Source organism: Poecilia latipinna, unplaced genomic scaffold (genome assembly GCF_001443285.1).
Source record: "Poecilia latipinna isolate Pla-1442-1.1 unplaced genomic scaffold, P_latipinna-1.0 Scaffold1689, whole genome shotgun sequence".
In the NCBI taxonomy this organism is placed as follows: domain Eukaryota; kingdom Metazoa; phylum Chordata; class Actinopteri; order Cyprinodontiformes; family Poeciliidae; genus Poecilia; species Poecilia latipinna.
The window spans coordinates 77,210-96,763 of NW_015114305.1; the positions used below are offsets into that span (position 1 = coordinate 77,210).

Genomic DNA, 19,554 nt, shown 5'->3' on the forward strand with positions numbered 1-19,554 from the left:
TTTTAAATTATGAATAATATTTTGTATGTTTGTTAATAAGTTTTCTTTTCTTTCAGTGCAATGCTTTTTGTGTATTTATTTTTATGTCAGTCGTTAAAAAAAGATCTTATGATGTAGGAATAATACCTTTATTTTATTTTCTTCACGAATAAACAGCATTATGAAGAACAAAAAAAACACAGGATAGGAATAAAGTTCTCAAGAAGTTTAAAGCATTGTTTAAAGGTTGTGCACAATATAGCTATACAAATATGCACTGCACTTTTGAGATTTTTAGTTGCTAAAATATTTGATAATCAAATATTCTTTTCTTTCGCTTCAATATTACGCAAAGCTGTTTTACCACTGTATGGCCAGGAGGGGGCAGTAGAGCTTTCTTTGGACACCAAATCAATATGGTGGTCCTTGACCCCCCCGACTCAGTTCCCCTTTCTGGAGCGACTTAACGCCACTGATAGCTATTTTATTTGGGTTAATTCATTCATTAATTCATTCGTTTATTTATTATCATTAATATTATGGGCTGGTGAATAGTTTTGCTTTCTGGACACAAACCTTTTCGGAATATTTTTCTGGGTGCACTTCCTCCTTTCACCGGATGTTGCTGCAGGAACCAGAAACGCCTGTTGAGTGCAAGAGTCTAGCCCTTTGGAGAGGATGAGTGCCGTCTTTTCAAGGAAGGTGCGACAGCAAAACACTGTTGAAAAGCTTTTCTCTCCATTCTACTGATATAAAGAGAGGCTATCAGAGGAGGCCCTGGCTTGCAGGGTAAGTTTTGTCTCTACTGCAGTTAGCAGCGTGGACAACGTTTAGCATGAACGCGGCAAGCTACGTCTGCTAGTGGTAGCTTCGAAGAAAAATACACTTTCTGTAGTTTAGCTGTGTAGAAAATAAACTATAAAGCACATCACGTAATAGCTGCGAACGTGTGCACGACTTAAACACGGACGGCCGGTTTTTAAAAAATGTGACACACGTGTTAACTGTGCAACAAAAACATGGGCTCCAATGACAAAAGGAACGTTGAGTTTCCTGGCTAATTTTTCATACCATGAGATACCAAGTAAGCTGATCATTTCAGATCAGCTTTATTGCTTTTGATGGTTTCCCATATATTCCCGTCCTAGGTTTAACGGTGTTTTACATATTTGTATTCATCACATAGGTTTTCATCATACCCTTCTTTACTGAAGTTGTTTACGTTCATGTTTTTTGGCCATTGTAATCTCAAGACAAGTAGATCGTAGCATAATTTTCGTATTTTTCTAAATCAAGCATAAGTGTCTTGAACCATAAAACCAGGCCCACATAAAATGAAGAACTAGGAAACTTTCACAGGCCTTGTTTTAGGTCACTGAGAAGATTTGGTTAAGAGTAAATGTATCATAATTTCACGTTGACTCAATAGTGTCAATCTTAACACCCTTTTTTTCAGAATGAGATCAATTTACACTGGTCTTTTACTGAAGAAAAAAAGAGGAGCTTTCTCTTTATCATCATCTAAATCATCTTTTTTAGTTTTTGCCATGTTATAATGCCTTCCCTCATGAAAGACCTTTCCAAAGTGTTGTATTGACTCTTTCATGGGTAGAAACACGTATTTTACAAGACACACATGTAAAGTGTGTCTAAGATCAGTGTTACATGGAGCACCTGCAACTCTAAACTGAACAAATTGTTCAGTAGATAAGAGATACTGTGATCAATGTCTGTGGGCGTTGCCATGTTGAAATCCCAACTGGAACTTGGTTATCTCGGGTGTGACACCAAACCCAGCTCCGATTTCCGAAGTAACGTCCGACCCAGCATCACCCCACCTTCCCCTGCGCCTTCCCCACACAGCTCCACCTGACTAGCGGCAGCAGCAATTAGCAAACACCTGGTGGAAATCCACATCTCCTGAGCTTAACAACTAAACTACCAAGCTCCTAACAACGTTTAACGGCATGAAGAATCATTGTTGTGATGACATGAGGAGGGAGTGTTAGTAAGGGAAGGAGGTGAATTTCTAGCCATCAGATGTGGCTATGATGCAAAGTCAAACTTCTTTTAAGTTATGGTTGATAACTTGCAACATAACAACTGAAAGTAACATAGATTGATGATAGTGATATAAAATTGTACTATATGCCTGGGAAATACGTAACACCGTTCCAGTATAGAGTATTATTGTTTAAAAGGAGTAGCATCTTTGTCTAATCCAGATGAGAAATAACCAATTGTTCACAGAAGATGCACATGACCTTCAGATAAAATTTAGACCTTTTTAAAGCCTCCAATTGTTTTTCAAAAAAAAAAAAAAAAAAGACTGTGACAAATTGTCTTTCCATTTCATGTCTTGTAGTCTTTTGGAAAAAAATAACTTGAGCTCGTCAATATCAGGATTGACTGGTCAGATCCTAAAGAAAACTAGAAATCTTTATCCTGAAGAGAAAAAAAAACTGATCAGTACAGTACATCTCTACATATTTGTGTTTATCTAGTTTTCATAGTAGAATGTAGAAATAAAGTGCCAAGACAGAGAAAACTTGTAGGTACAAAACTTTCTCTCTAGAAATGTATAAATAATGTCGTCCAGGATGTTGAATTAAGGCATTTGTTCAAACACACATAAAGAAGATATCCTGTCACTTGTATTAAATTGGAAATTTATCATTACTTGGCATACTTAATTGTATTTAATATTATAATTGCACTGGATAAGTCACAAGACTTGCATTTAAAGAAACTGTAACAGAGTCAAATATAATAATTGAGAAACAAACTGAATATCTTTGGCATAGATTAGATTGGTAAATGATTATGTATTTTATTCTAACTGTTCTCAAGTCAGATTACAGCTTGATTATTGTAAGTTTAACTACTACATCTTCATTTATATTCACTCTTTTCTTGCAAATTATATTATGGACTTAAGCATATCACCTGCGGATTGTTTAATATAAGTCGACTTGAACAGAGGAAATATGTGCATAGAAAATAAAGTTTCCCTCAATTCTCCACCTCAAACTCTCTCTTTGAACTTTTTATTGTCTTCATGTATATTTTTACTTTTAGGGAGAATGAATGAATGAATCAGATCACTGGCAAAAGCCAAAAAGTAAAAAAAAAAAAAATCTGATTTTGATCATATTGAGAATCACTGCATATCTAATTATACTGTTCTATGTTCGCCAGAGGACAGGCTTATTTACTATGTCCTTTACGTGTGTCTTGCAGTGCCTTATGAAATCTTGAACGATGATGGAGCGAAGAAGAGCCTTAACTATTCCATTTGTTGACAAGGAGAAGCTGGTATTTGTTAAATTAGTTGTTGATTTTCAGTTTATTTAGTTGCATGTTACGTGTATCTGAATCAGAATGTCCTGCTGGCCTGTTATGTGGCTATGTTGTCTTATTGTATGTAAACAGTTTGTGTCTTTACAAAGCCAAGATTATTTCTGTCATCTCGTTAGGTTTGTCAGTGTGCTGTTTGGAAAAAAGAAAAACTTAAAAACATTACATTCCTCAAAATAAAATATGGAAAGAATTTTGCTCTTAACTCAAGAACTGTATATTTCCAGAATGACAAAATTAATTAGAATTAAGCTGATATTTATGTATTTAAAATTTAAAATCTATGAATATTCAGAAGAAAACTCATCAAATATGAGACTGGATTGTAAATAATTGAAAATAAGTCTCAGTTCAGTCAGAGGAGAACTCTAAAGAAAAAAAAAATCATTATACCCATAAGTTAAAATACAGGAAACCATGATTTGAATAGTATTTTTTAAATGCTTATATTGTTGTTGTTGTTTTTTTTTTTTTCTACTTTGTTTGGGAGATTTTAATTTAGACTTTCACAATAAATTCACAAAAATATTGTGACGATATTATACTGTTAAATTTGGGCTTCACATGGAGGCAGCTAATCCTTCCAACACGAGAAAAAAATGAGAAAATGTAGAAGACAGTCTGTCTTGAAAATCAAATTAAGCAGTATTTGTATGTCGCATCATCATCCTGATCAGGAATGGATGAGGATGATGATGGTGCATTTGTCCGCTGCTGTTGTGACTAGAGTGTTTTTCATCTAGTTTGTACGTGTTGCACATTTACTCTTTACGTCATTTTGCCGCTTGAGGTGAAATGTTTGTTCAATCTCATTTTTATCATTTATATTTCATTTTACGTGTTCGCTTTTTTTTTTACCTTTTTGTTTTTTTACTAAAACACTTTTTAACTCTGCTTCTGCATGCGACTACTTAAAACTTTCTTAACTAATCACTGTCTGCATTTCAGATGGAAAACCCCCTGAAAATACCCGTGGCGTGCCTGTCATCAGAGTGCGGAAAGTTAGAAGTGCAGGTACAACAACGCTGCGATTTCTCCGACCACTTCAACATGTTTTATTATTGATAGTGGTCAGGAATATTTCATATTTTTTCTCCTCCTCTTAACAGGTCCCCTGGACTGCATTTGCTGATTGTAATTTTAATTCTTGTAATTCAAGTCACAGAAAAGGGGCCAAGATGTTCAATCACACCGTTTTAAAATGTTCGGACATTCTGAGGTAAACAAGCTACAGAAGTGATATTATAGTTGATTTTAAGTTTTTTTTAAAAGGAAAATTGGATATGCCTACTCTGAAAGATTTCCCTGTTGTATATTTAATATAGTTAATTTTAACAGAAGTTTTGCACAAGCTGTGAAGAAAAAAGAAGAAAGGGTCTCTGTTCAGATGAGATTTGTTCAAGGAGTTTGCTAATTTTAGCAAACTCCTTTGCAAGTATATATATATATATATATATATATATATATATATATATATATATTCTAATAATCATACTTTCGTTAATCAATCATTGCCTTTTCAAGTTTGAAAATAAATAAAATATTGGATGATGATTTTCAACTTTAAGTTGGGTTAGTTGAAGGAAACATTGTTTCTAAACAACATGACTTCAATGCCATGTTATCATGACAACCCACATGGCTTATCTGCGTTTCTCAGTCCCTCCCCGTCCTTTCAGCTGGTACAAGTAAGGTTCTGTCTGCCGTAAAGTTGAGCTTAAGCTTGAAAATGTTGATGAGCCGCAATGTTGAAGGTGAAAGTTGTTGGAAAACAATTCACTTTTGTGTCCTTTAGGAGGAAGCCACGTCTTATCCTAACAGACGTCTTGAAGACAGAACCGGGTAAGGATTATATAGAGAGGATAAAAATGAGTAGAAACAACAGACAGTGGTCCAGTCCTCGAATGGATAATGGCCGACGCAAAGAGGAAGATGTCCGCTGCAGAGAAACGAGGTCCAGTCAGACGGATGACAAGAGCAAGAATGTAACCGATAAAGGCAAACGGAGGACCTCCACCTCTCAGAAGTACGCTGACGTTTTTAAAATTACCTCGAATGTTTCTAACTTCGGTTCGAGGGCAAGAATCACATTGTTAATCCACATATTCGTCAATTAATTTTACCATTTTGTAATAACTTACTTCCTCTTTGTCACTATGGAAAAAAAAATCGTACCCATGAACTTAATAGTTTATACTTTTGGAATTTAGATATTTTGGGTGAATTATGGAGACAAATAATCATTAATCTTGTGTATATTTTAATACAAGTCTGTATTTATTGTTAAATATTTAATATTACACTCCATATATTATTGATTTTGGTTCTTGTTTTTATCACTTGACGAAATGAAACCTGATCAAACCAGATATAACTCTTAAGCAGTCCTGTGCTGCTGCTTGCCATTTATTTAAGGTAAAAAATAAAATAAAATAAAAAAACTCATAAAATCCTCAGTTTTCTCTGTGGGTGAGAACTGACACATGATCTGTGTGAAATGCCTCATGGCTCACATCTGCTTTTTGAAACAACTCAAATTGTTTCGTTTCTTCTTTGTTTCGCTGTTAGTTAATGCAGATGTTCAGCAGCATCGTGATGTTTCATAAGGAAATGTCAAGTTTGTATTTGTTCCCCGAGTAAATATTTTCATTTTAAGATCATTTCATGTTTGGTCTATGCTAAGCATGGGTAGAATGGAGTTTTCCACAACACACTTTTTTTCAGAGGAGTTTATTTCACCATTTGGTACAAAATGTATGGAAACAACAACAAAAGAAAATAACAATGATTGGAATTTTGAGATTCTAAAACATACTTTTTTTTTTTGCACAAAAATGGACAACAAAAGAGGGAATTAGTCTTTATTCCCTAAAGTGGTTCATTTTTTTTAGTCATAAGTTTGTGGTAACTTTTAAATAGACTTTGGTTGTAATGTGGTGGATAAAATGTGCTGAGGATAATTCTGGGTGTTTTTATCTTTATAGACCAACAACTAGAATCAGAAAACCACAAAACACTGAAGAGGAAGCCAACGAAGAAAACCAAGATATCAAAGAAGTGATAATCGGCAAAGTCAATGAAAAGAAAGATGAGACGTTTGCGGAGGTTGTAGGTGGGTCTTCATTATCTGTGTTATGTTAACAGTGTGTAGATTTCAAATTTTCATTGTGAAGTGTAGCCCTTAAAATTCCCTACCCTTCCTTGTTGGTTACTGCTGAAATAAATTCTTAACAAGAGAAACTCACGGTCTGCTGGGCTACAAAAGCAACTTAGTGGGATAATGAGGGTTTCAACATTGAAGCTTTTTCCAGCTTCATAAATGTAGGTCATTTAAGCTGTCTGCATGAACTGTGAAACGTAAAACGTGAACAAAATTACAGATGTCAAAGGATATTTTACTTCCAAGAAGATTTTGTTCTGACATTATAAAACATTGTTAAAGGAGCATCATATTTGAAATAATATATATTTTCTGATATATCAACAAAAAAAAACTTGTTTAAAATGATCCATACCTTTCTCAATAATCAATTAAAACATCTTTATTGGCTTCAGCATTTAAACACCTTATAACTGCTGAGCAGCTTTTTGATATTTACACTGGCATTTTAACTGTCATAATGAGCTTCCTCTGGGGTTATGGGTAAGTTTGGATTTGATGCCTCTAGTTTTGGGTTCTGTTTTTATCCAAGCAGTTATAGGTGAAAGCCACTGTCAGGTTTATTAGGCATTTTGTGTAAGAATAGAGCAGAAAACTGCAACACAGGGGACAATGTGTTGCTCCATTGTTGTTTTGTTTTTTGTTTTATTTTTTATTAAAGGACAGAAGAAATGCAAACATATTTACAAGACGGTGAGAACTAGCTCTTCGGCAAGTCACTGTGAGAGACCGACATCAAGCCGTTTCCAGACAAAGCCTATAAGCGTTATAGGAAGTAACCTAGCCATAAGCTTGACACAATCATGAAACGTTCGATTGCAGTAAAATTTTTCACTACAGTTCATATTTCTGCCCCTTTTTCCATCTCTTTCACAGAAACAGAAATAAGTAGTAGCTTCCTTTAGAATATCTTTGTTAACAAAGAACGCGAGAGAAGAGAGATCAGGAAAACGCAAAGCTGTTTATACTGGCCTCATGTGGGTAGGATGCAAATTTTTTGCAAATATTCCATGTTTGTTGGTGCGGCTTTCCCTTTATGGCGCCAAGCAGCTCAGTGAAAACATGTGTTCAGATAAAATTATTGAAAGGTAAGCAAAAGGGAAGACCTCGTTAAAAAGGCAGGTGCAAGAACTTCAGTTATCTGGACCTGGTTTGGGTTTAAACTAGGACTGTCAAGATTAATGCATGCAAGTAATCTGATAAATTTTACATGCAAATATTATATAATGCAGATTAATCACATGGCCTTTTTTGACCTAAAAGGCTGTCTCTCGCAGAGGGTTGCATAGTTCACAGCATCAAGTTCTTGTACTGTGGTCAGCAATTTGTGCCAATTATTTATATCCCCTGCACAATTATGTCAGCACTACCAGTCTGAATTGTTGTTATTCCAAATTCTGACTCTGTCATTTGAATCTTTGAGCAAAAATCAAGACTCATAAGATTAGGCAATGGTTTTTCACTCCATCGTTCCAGTTTTGTGAGTGTGTGTGAATCAGGAGTGTCCAAAGTCACAAAGTTAAACTCCAGCAAGTCGCCTTCACCACGTCTACCGGCTGAATTCAAAGGAGATAAACACATAAATAATACAAAAATGAATTAAACTGGTGTACCTAATAAACTGGACGGTACATCTAGTCATCCAGTTAAAATGAAAAACTGCTGCACTACAACAACCTTTGAAACAAAACATCAACATTTTTGTTTTGGTTCAAAAACTGTAACTAATGAGAGAAACTGCATGCTGGATCTACTTAAAGCTAAATATTTTAAATAAAAATCAGAAAACAAACCCAAATGCTGACAAGGAGGAAGAGGTGGGCCAAGACCCAGGAAGAGCTGGTGCTTATCATCCTGTCAGAGGACGAGATCCAGGTGTTTTCTGGTCCAATCAGCACCAATTACCTGCTGCTGTGAAACACAACAAATGACATCAGGCCACAAAACCATGTGTATGTTTAACTTGACTTCAGCCAAATCTTTTATTCATTTATTTTGAATGATCAGAAATGTTATTTTTTTATGTTCCACCTTAGATGAAAGCGTTTCTGTCTCTCATGCAGACTGTGGGTTGTCACTGAGCTGGGAGCCAGTTGGGGATTTATCGGCCTCCGAGGAGATTTCCGCAGATTTCACGATAGACAACTTGACTGGATCAGAAGATATGCAGCACAGTTTGGTATGTACAAGTTTTTAAAACTGAAAATAAGTTGAGTCTGTGCTTACTGAGATCTCTGGTGGAAACTAAATGTATTGGAAACCTCTGGCTTAATTAGCTAAATAGAAACCACACTTGTGAACCTTATGCAAATTGTCTGCTGCCAGCTTTGCATGTCCAAGGCTTTTCAGAATGCTTTCATACCATTCATTCTATGTTTTTTCTTAGTTTTATTTTTGTTTAAGAGCGGTCCAATATAATGTTTTATTTATGATGTCCGGATGTTAAATACTTGAAAGCTCTCACCCCAGTCCATGGACCCACACTTGATCAGTCTGTGCTCAACCTAACGTTTGTCACACTGATCACAACATGGTTCTGTTTGAGCTGCTGCTTACTTCACTGCTGCCTTGAAACGCGCTTTGAGACAAAGTTCACGTTGTTAATACAGAGGAAGTGATGTTCTGCTTTAATGCCTCTTGGCAAAAGCATCCCGGACACAGGTTACCTCCTGAAACCACCTGAACCGTGGTGTGTTTTAGCACGTCTCGTGCTGCCAGCAGGTCTGATGGCAAGTGGAAAACAAGCAAACGGTGTCCTGTTAAATCCAAGACGGGCACACATATTTGGAAATTATTGGTGGAGAAAAATCAAAATATTTTAAATTAATTTCTTCTCTAAAAGCAGCTACAGACAGCCTGCAAATTGTCATTTTTTCTGCTGTTTTCAAGCAGTTTCAGCTCAATTAGTTGCTGGTCATATAAACTCTTCTACTTGGCTCTTGGTTTTTTTTTAGCCTCTGTATACTAATCATTAATTCCTGTTATAATTTTTTGATGCTCTTTTATCATTTTATGTGGACTTTCTTCAAGTTAATTTTTAACTTTATTTAGTTAGTATGAATGGTAGGTTGAACTCTGTTTTAAAATGTAAAAAAGTTTATAAACAAGTTTTAGATTTTTATTTTTCTTAGAACAATTCTTTTCTGCGTCATTTGCCGTACGTGACAGAAAACGTCAAGCGTGCCATTTTATGTAACGTCTCTATTATTTTACAGGTGAAACGGTTTATTAAAGTGTTTTTTAAATAGTCCTCATTGTTGAACTTGAATAAGTCCTTACTCTCTTACAGAAGCGTAAAAGGAAGGATCCCGGCCTGCAGTGTAACGGGACGAGCAGCCCTAAACGTCAGTGTGACATCGTGCTTTTTCAAACCGAAGAAGCAGGAAAAGACGGAGAACAGGTCCCGGTGTCTGTCGGTCATTGGGAGGACAGCGAAGACGACGTAGATCTAGAGAATATAGACCGTTGTATTGTACAGTTCACTGTTGGGGGAGATGATGTCCCAGTCATCCCTGAAGGCATCATTTTCAGCAACAAGCTAAGCTTATTGGCCGCAACTGAGACCAGCACATCTGATCCCAGTGAGTAAGCAAATATGTTATAGATAATTCTCAGAACTTATCTTTTTTTTTTTTTTTTTTTTGCAAAGTTTTTTTTTGTTAGGTATTTAGGGGCATTTTGGCCAAAATTTCTAAGCATAAACGGCTTATATTTGTCAGATTTAAGGATGCACATGTGGATGAGAAGTCAGATTACCGTAGATACCGACTGCCGACCGACTTTTTAAAGTAACCTGGACAAAAGTATTAATTTTGAATAAAGGGTTAAACATATTTAAGCTTTTTAAAGGCAGCTACCTTAAATGTCTCCTTCTGTTAACATTTTAGTCTCCTCTTTTGTTTACTTCAATCTGCTGTTTTATTTCTGCATCCAGCCTCTGGTTACAAGCTTCTGACTGAATTACAGCTCATTTTCCCAAGATGCCATTTCAAATAAGTAGTAGAAACACTAAGGAAATTAATTTAAAATGTTCCCCCCTATTTCAGTTGTGCTGTCCAGTGACGACGAAGAGAACAATGACGATTCTAAATGTCGCAGCAAATTGGTTGGAGAAATGGCCTCTGAGGTCGACGCAGTCGTGTATAGAAACTCCTCGAAGGAAGCTGCGTCCCAGCAGGAGAAAGCTTTAGACGCAGAGGACATGCAGGTTGGTGCAGCAGCTTTCATTCAGTCCATGCTTCCTCTGTACAGGAAGGACGCTTCATGTGTACAGCTTAAGATGATTTTGGAATGTTTTTTTAAAGACTTTACAACTTGAATCAAAAAAAGTTGTATCTGACCTGCATATCAGATAAATTTTTTTTTTTTTTTACAAAATCTTGATATTTTGAAGCTATAATTATGTCATAAAACAATTGTCTTTAGCTAGGAAGTAAGCGGCAACTTTTCCGATTGTCCCACTGAAGTTTTCCATCTCTTAACATCTGAAGAAACAAAGAACTTGGCATTTTTTAAGTTTTTAAGGTTGATCTGGATTGCCTGTATAGTGCCATGGGGGCTTGATTGCATTGTAAAATTCCCCTCTTCAAATGGACTGAATTAAGGCTGTCGTGATTCCTCGAATGACTCGAGTACCTCGATTATTAAAATTCCTTGAGGAAAAATAATCTGCCTCGAAGCTTCGTTAAGTTACGTTTTATTATTTAGCGCGCGGTGTTCCGCCCGGGTCATTATCATGGCCGGGTTCTTATCGTTTTCGGGGCAGCAATACGCATCCTTAAACTGCTGCCTGGAGGGCGGCAGCTTTTATAAATGTCTGGGCAAAGTGAGAGTTCATCTATCAAATTGACTGAAGATGAATACATACATTAAAAACTGGAGTATAGACATTTTTACAAGCGCATTTGTGAGGTTGCCTCTTTATTATAAAATTGAATATAGTTTCATATTTTTGTATAATTTCTCTTCAGGTTAACTTAGAAAGTGGGCTATTGTTGTTACAGGTTAATTTTCAAAAATTCAGAAAAGCTAGGGATGCTTAAATATGAAAAATTGGACTGATGTAATATTGGACCTGCTAATCGCTGATCAAAGTCGATCAAGAGATTTTGGTGCGTAAAGAATTTGGACTGATTGCATCTTCAGTCTTCTAACATGTTTGCACGATACTGTCTGAAATATTAAAGTCCCAGTTCCTTTAAAAACACAGCTGTGTATTCATATCATAAAAAATTGTCTCTGTAAAGAGCTGAGATGATGGATTAGACACCAGTGTTTTAATGAAACTTTTAAATTTAATTTTCCTCCATAATCTTTGTAACATCACCACCGTATGGGCTTAAGTAATCTGAATGGTGCGCAGTATGTTCTTCTGTCATTTGTGTGTTTACCACTAGATGGCGGCAAAGTAATGAATTAAAGAGGTTTTGGAAAACTGCAATGTTAAAATGCAAACCCAACGCAGGTCTTTGTGCCTCTGGTAAATCAGGACGTGATAATTATTTGATCATAACTTTGTTTCTTTGTTGTTCAGGTTTTGCAGCTGCTGATTGAAGAGAATCCACCTTCAGCACCAGGTTCTCCTGCCTGTGAGGTGGACTACTCCTCTTTGAGCGTGCCTTTTGTGTCCTTATACTGCGGCTGTTACAAAGTAAAATCAGCTGGAGGCCTCATGGTAAATCCAGTGGAATAATCCTGAGAGATTTTTACATTCAGTTTCTGTTTCATAAATTGAGTAACAGTTTCTTTCTTTCCCTTTACAGATTTCAAAACATAAGGTTATCATGCCACTTAAAGGTAACTTTTGTATTTTTTTTTTTTTGATCCATGCAACTGATGATAGTCTGTCCCTCGTCATTCAAACTTCTTCCCTTAATTCATGACTTGTACCATGACTCCTTTGTTCGTGTCCCTTTAAGCTGGTTGTATTGGCCTTTGTTTGTCAGGCTTACCTGTGACCTTTGCTCCAAATTGTTTCAACCTTGCCAGTAAAGGAACCTGTTTTATCTCCTTCTGGTCAAGCTGTCTGGGTCCCATCTTAGTGGTCTATTTTAGTTCATTGTCTTTGTTCTCGTGGATTCGAACTTTTAAGACCCCACCATCACTTTCGGCTGAATATGAAATATATTCAGTTTTTTTAACCGTATCAGTTAATGCGTCTAGGGACATTTCATTGATATGATTAACTATTTAAGGCATTTATTTTGGGGGGGTTAATCAGAAATCCCTCAATAAGTAAAGTTAAGCAACAGTGTTGCTGCTTGAATTGGCATTTAAAAACAATAATTCTTATTTATTTTTTGAACATCGGGAGGTTTTACCATCTCCATGTAGGATCATGGGTTGCTTGGGTATAAAAAGAGGAAAACAAGTTGTTTTGTTTTTTATTTTACCAAATACTTATTACAAGTTTCTGCATGGCTACACACTCGTAATTAAGAACTATAAACCAATATCATATTGCCAGGCTCAGTAACTGAAATGTTATCTGCACATGTTCAACGTTGGTTATGTTGAGGAGAAGATGCACATCTTCTACTGATGTATTTGTAAATGCAATAAAACGGTAAAAACAGCAACTTAATGTTTTAAAAATGTTTGTCTTTGCCAGTTCTCCAACAATGAATTGCATTGTGTACTGAGAAGGAACAATCCTATCAGGACGTCTTGTCCCAGACGTTGATGTTTAACATCGGGCATCTGCTCAAGATCTTATTAAAGGGAATAAGTCAAATGGCATTTATTTGCCTGAAAACTCGGTAGCTTTAAAGTTTTTATCTGTAGCAGACTTAACTAACTTACTAGTTAGCCAGGACTCAGCAGTTTGTTCTCCTTTTGTTTTTCTTGTTGTAGTTCTAGAAAATAGTTTGGGGAAAACTTGCTGAGTACAATGTTTTACCACTTTTAAACTTGGTGTTTTGCTTTGAACGTCATAAAATTTAATGAGTTGTGTTTCAGCCGCTCTCGCCACGGCTCTGTTGCACAGAATGCAAAGCAGGTCACATGACGCTGAGTCACAGGCCAACAAATCAACAGGTGTTGGAGTTGAGTTGGATCAGGGATCATTTAAAATGAATACTTGGATCTCATCTAAAAGATGAGAATTTTTTTTCTCTTTTTTTGTTCAGTTTAACCCAAAGATTGTATTTGTGCACGATTGAAATTTTAAACTATGTTTAAAATTGATTTATCTGGCCTGATCCCTTCCTGTCCTCAGGCACAGGTGAGCAGCTGAGTTTTGAGCGCAAAGAGCTGAGGAGGTACAGCGTCTGGGATCAGCAGGAGCTGGAGGCTCGAGAAATCCACTTTGGAGACGAGGATCCTTCACCGCCTGGCGTCATGCTGTTCTTTGTGTCGGAAGCTGCTGCTGCTGCTATACACCAGGAACTTTATCAAATGTGTGTTAGTGAAGATGGACCCATATACTCTGGTGAGAAGGGAGGAAGATGGAGCATGTAGTTTATTGGCTGATATTTATCTGATAAATGAATGTTTCGTTTTACCAGGAAAAGCCAGCCCCTTCATCCTGCTGACTCTCAAAGATCCTTTGGAGGGAATGGAAGGAGCTTTGCTTCGCTCCGTGTTGGACATCGACTGCATCAACAGGATGACGCACGAAAACAGCATCGCAAACAACGGCGTCGGACTGAGCAGTTTATTGGACATTGATGCTCCAGTGCTTTCCATGGATGAAAGTATTAAGCTAATGACAAGAACTGGAGTGGACTCGCATCTGCTCTCCATACTTGGAATTAAGAGCTCAGACTCTGATGTGAGCGTGGGCCTGGACAGTTCTCACTACGAGGACGAAATCCCCACCGCCCACATCTGGGTGGACACCAACTGTGAGAAAGACGAGGAGCAGGACCTCGACATGGCGGCAGAAGATGGTGAGACGGAGGCCGAACCAAAGGAGGACCAGGAGGATGAAGAACCAAAGACTCCCTCTGATGTAAGTCGTTTCTAACTTTTTTTTTTTTTTTTAAATTCACTTCTTTTTTAAATAGTCTGAATGTTTAGAAGATTCTTGCACCTTGGTATGATTTCTGAAGAAATATGAGATGTTTGCAGGTTATTTGTTTTTAGGACTGCTTCTTTACACATTTTAACCTTTTAAAATATTTCAACTTGGTATTTTGTGCTTTGACATTTTGAGGCTTAAGTTTTTGCTGCAGCTTTTCCTTTCGTCTTAAATGTTTTGTACAGAGATGATGCATTTTGTACCTTTAACACCTTTTAGATTTGCTTGAAAACTTCAAATCTGCTCAGAACTTGGAAACATTCAAAGATTTTAATCCTTTAAGTACCAGCTTTATTTCATTACTAAAATGGAGGTGAGACTTTAATGGTTACATATGGATTTGTCTAAAAATTCTCAACAAAATTGGCTTGAATATATTTTTTGTAGTGTCAGATACTTGTAGCACTTTGTGGTAAAATGCACCTCTTATAATTGTATTACCAAACCATGAATTCTAAAATGTTAGCAATTCGTTTAGAAGAAAAGTAGTAAAAACTGGGAATATTCATTGTCGTCCACCAGATTCAGAGTAATGAAATCTTTGTAACGTCTCCTTTCACCAACAGGGTGTCCAGATGGAGTATCTGGTTTTACAGAAGAGCACTACTGCAATTTCTTTTGCGACTGTTGAATGAATTTGAGTGTTTCTCCTGCTGCCTCATATGGCATTGCTTAAAAAGCTCAGTATTAAAAGAAATTGTATCCATCACGTCCTAAACAAGCTAAACGATTTGGTATTCGAATGGCTGAAATGACACAAAAATGACAGTGTTAGTATTAGTGGATGTTTTATAGGTTTCTGGTGATGCTGTCAGGTTTTTTTTTTACCTGTTATTTTTTGAAACAATTCACCCTAAGGTCATCTTAAAGTTGTAAGTTTGAAAGCCTCTAATTGGATGCATTTACTCCCACAGAGCAAAAAGGAGGAAGCCAGGCCTGTGTACACAGTTTGCCATCATAGAAAAAATGGATCCTACTCTGTATCGCTCTGTAAACCTGATTCCAAGTGGAGTAAATATAAGCATCGGGGACTGACTCAAAGGCAAGTGACACGACTCCCTTTACATCCTTATGTTGTCTGGTAAAAACAAGTATGTCTGCTGCTGCTTTCTAATTGGAGTGTGTGTTAATTTGATTATGAATAGATGCTACAGCTCTGCAGTCTAAAGTTGTAAAAGCAAACTACTGATCTTTGTTTTTATTCATAGGTTAATACAGTTTCCTCCACCACCGTTGAAAGGGGGAATAACTGTGACATTGGAAGATCTGCAGTGCCTTGATAGTGGGCAGTACCTCAACGATGTCATCATTGATTTTTACCTGAAGTAAGTGAAAGTTTGGCCTGTCGGGTGATTTTTTTATTTATTTATTTTTTTGTGGTGAAAACCTCTCTGAATCAGCCATTGTGTGATGTATATATATATTTTAAACAGATACCTTATCCAGAATGCATCTGCTGCCATTTCTAAGCGCTCCCACATCTTCAGCAGCTTTTTCTACAAGCAGCTGACGCGCCGGGACAACGCCAGCGAAGGAGGCAACAACGACTTGTAAGGGAACCGGTGTTGCATATTTAGACTAAAAGACTTATGTCTGGAAAATTTAAACATAATTTGCAAGGTATTATTTAACTCCCTGAAAGATTTTATGAACTCCTTTTAGGAGTATTTGTTTTTAAGAAGGTAAGAAGTTGCCCAGTTCTTTGCGTGGCCAACAATTTCTATAAACTGAATGTAACTGAAGCATTTTTTTTATTTTTTTAGCAGTTATTTAATGAAATTGTTTAGATCGTCTAAGAGCTTTGAATTGTTTCTCTGGCAGCTAAATAGAGAAAAATTTGCATTTGTGGCAAATCTCATACAAGCTATCAATAAAAATCTGATTGCCTTTGCTAGAAAACCAAAACTCTTACATTTAGGCAACTTAAGAGAAAGAGGCAGACGTTCTACTAAATCAACTAAAATATTTCACCAGACATAAAATCGAACATCTTTCATGGCCATCTCAGTCCTCAGACCTAAATCCAATAGAGAATCTGAGGTAGTCTGAGGACATAAGAGTCGTCTCTGGATGATCTGCAGAGATTGTCCAGAGGAACGGCACTCTGTAAGCTCCAACTGTGTGAGAAAACTAAGTGATGCTCTATTGACACAAAGATATTGTCCAAACTTTTACCTGTGCCAGTAAGTAATAATTTTTCACTACTGAATAGATTTAGTCAAGACAAAGGTCGAGGTTTTTCTACATAATTTAGTTTACGATTATGCTGCCGCACTAACAAAAATGCCTTTATTTCAACGCTTGTTATACATTTAAAGCTTATGTTGTATATTTTTAGTTTTTTCTGTCTGTTATGAATATGAACGGTTTTCTAACTTCTGTTTAAAATAGACTCGGTTGTCAGAGGCAGAGGCGGCACCAGCGAGTGAAAACGTGGACCCGGCATGTGGACATCTTTGACAAGGACTTCCTGTTTGTGCCTGTTAATCAAGAGTAAGCACAAAACTCACGAAGACCTGTGTTTGACCTCCATTTGTGTACAATGTGTGACCTGCTGCTGTACTTTCTTTCTCTGTCCAGAGCTCACTGGTATTTAGTTGTTGTTTGCTTTCCTGGGCTTGAAGAAACTCAGATGGTGGACTGGGTGGGAGAGTCGCAGGGTCAAGATGAGGCCCAACAATGTAAAAGCTCTAATGATCATTCAGAAATCCTGGTGAGACTAGACCCCAGTGATGGTATGGAAACAGAGACAGGTAGGCAGGCACACCTGTACTGGGATCGGTATAATAATGAGGCAGTGAGAACCTGCTGAAGCCAGATTTTTTTTTTTTTTTTTTTTTTTTTTTTTTTATTGTTTGTTTTCAGAAAACGGTCAGGATGAAGTGGCTAAAGACCCTCCGCCTCCTTGTCCAGTTGTAAGAACAAATTTTATTGTGCTCAACAGAAATGTTTTCTAATTTCTAAAAAAAAAAAATATTTTTCCACAATTTACCCGATATTGTCTTTTTTTCTGTGTAGACTTGCACAGAACATACATGTGTGAGACGGACCGTTTGCAGAAGGTGAGTTTCTCTGCCACCTCAGCAGCACCTCAACATGCAGAGCAGTTTGTCATACAATTATTAACTATAATGCGTTTAATATTTTCCAGTTTGGTTTTTCTCCAGAGGCTTTTTGTGTCTTTCACTTTTCATATTTTGCATTTTGTTCCTAATGTTGTATTGTACTAAACACTTTTGTTGCTATGTTAACATTAGTTCCTGATTAGGACAGTAGAAACATTTTTCATGAAGAAAAGTAGCTTGAACAGGTTGACTTTGATTTTGTTCTTTGATATGTTAGTATATCTAAGAAGCAGCACAGTTGAAAGCTGGGTGAGAACTGTGATCGCAGGTTGGCTCGTCTTTCTCCTGCAGGCCGTGTATTCTCATCATGGATTCTCTCAAACTTTCTTCCCACGAGCGGATCTGCAAACTCTTACGGGAGTAAGTTGAACACTTTAAACCTACAGTGAAGGTGTTTGTGAGTAGATGGGTGAGGGAAGGGAAGCTTTTCTGTCCTACAATCAGACATAAACAGGTTAACTTTGCTAAACACTGACACTTTAACTAGACTCTTGTGATCTCATAAGACTACCATTGAAGGTTTTGATAAAAACACCAAAGGCGTCCAATACAAGTCAAAAAGATTTTCTTTCACCATGATGGAGGTTCTGTGATGTGTGGACTTGTCCCTCTTCACTGCCTGGCGCCATCAACTCTTTGGACAACTGTTTTAAATAAATCTGGTTCAATTTGTCAAAAGATGATAACGGATCCTTGAAAATGATCTCTTATCAGATCGGCACAGAAGTGCTTCACCTGGCGCGAAATTTACTTTCATTTATAACAATCTGGGCACAAACCTGAATAACGTGGCTGAATTTCTTCATCAGCATGTGATCCAGGTCTGCAGAGGTCTGAATGAGCCATTCGTTTGACTCGGGCATCTTGGAGAAGGGATGTGTGGGGGAATCCGTGATCTAGAGAAATTGTAACAAATGATGGGTTCTTTCTCCTCGTGATATTTTGCTGCAACTACTTCTAAGCATGTTTTTGTCTCCTACTGTGTAAATCTTCTAGTCAAAGTTTGGGGTTAAGAAAAAAAAAAGTCCAGTGTGGGTTTACATTTCTGCAATAAACAATTATCAGGGATATTTGCCAGGAGATTTTGTTGCTGTGTGTTGAGCTGATTCGTGTGTGTGTGTGTGTGTGTGTGCACGTGTGTGTGCGCGATCTCTCCAGGTACTTGCAGTCAGAATTTGAGGTTCGTCGTGGATCATCAAGGGAGTTCGGTTTAGATCAGATGAAAAGCTCACATTGTCAAGTTCCACTTCAGGATAACAGCAGTGACTGTGGCCTTTACCTCCTTCAATATGTTGAGTGTTTTTTAAAGGTAAAAAGCTTAACTTTATGGCCCTTAATTTTATTGGATAATCTGATATGCTTTAAGAATATGTCATGCTTTTTGTTTTTTTTTTTGTTTTTTTTTTTAAAGGTGAGCTCATAAAATGATTTGTTGTTCCGCAGGACCCTGTGGTGCATTTTGATTTACCTCTGCAGCTGCAAAAATGGTTCTCCCGCCAGGTGGTTCGGAAGAAACGGGACGAAATCCGAAACCTGATCCTTAACATTTACCGGCATCAAAACATGGACAGTAAAAACACATGAAGTAGCTCTGCTGCTCAGCGAATCACATTCCTGAAGTCATTATAGAGCATTGCTCATAATGAGCAAAAGACATTTTATTTCAGTGTAAACTGGAACACGTTTCTCTGAACATGACTCTTTGAGCCCATGTCTTTAACCAAACCAATAATCATAACTCAAATATTTGGTAAGTAGAAATCAAAAATGTTTGTTCATCCCACCAATTAAGGCCTAAAGATTTGCTAACTCTGACAGGTTGCTGGCTTTTTTTTTCCCCTTTACCCCCCCCCCCCCCAATCCCAACTGGTTTTTTTTAAAAATTTTTTTTTTTATAAAAAAAAGAAAACTTG

General features: G+C 37.0%; 1 protein-coding gene across 4 annotated transcripts; it reads left to right on the top strand.

Moving 5' to 3' along the window:
- Nucleotides 1–552: 552 nt before the first annotated feature.
- On the top strand, nucleotides 553–19,452 carry LOC106964552 (SUMO specific peptidase 7). 4 transcript variants are annotated; one of them, XM_015060141.1, is made up of 23 exons: nucleotides 553–768; nucleotides 3,220–3,294; nucleotides 4,285–4,350; nucleotides 4,446–4,555; nucleotides 5,132–5,362; nucleotides 6,321–6,448; nucleotides 8,560–8,675; nucleotides 9,786–10,077; nucleotides 10,543–10,703; nucleotides 12,030–12,170; nucleotides 12,259–12,292; nucleotides 13,713–13,925; nucleotides 14,002–14,447; nucleotides 15,431–15,558; nucleotides 15,725–15,841; nucleotides 15,950–16,066; nucleotides 16,908–17,009; nucleotides 17,097–17,269; nucleotides 17,382–17,431; nucleotides 17,535–17,578; nucleotides 17,933–18,001; nucleotides 18,800–18,950; nucleotides 19,085–19,452. In XM_015060141.1, the coding sequence occupies exons 2-23, from the start codon at nucleotides 3,241–3,243 to the stop codon at nucleotides 19,223–19,225; spliced, it is 3,084 nt and encodes a 1,027-aa protein (XP_014915627.1). In that variant the 5' UTR covers nucleotides 553–768; nucleotides 3,220–3,240; the 3' UTR covers nucleotides 19,226–19,452. The 4 variants fall into 4 exon arrangements, with proteins under 4 accessions (XP_014915627.1, XP_014915628.1, XP_014915629.1 ...); XM_015060142.1 differs by having other exon boundaries at nucleotides 5,132–5,358; nucleotides 6,317–6,448; XM_015060143.1 differs by lacking the exon at nucleotides 3,220–3,294.
- The last annotated feature ends 102 nt before the right edge of the window (nucleotides 19,453–19,554 follow it).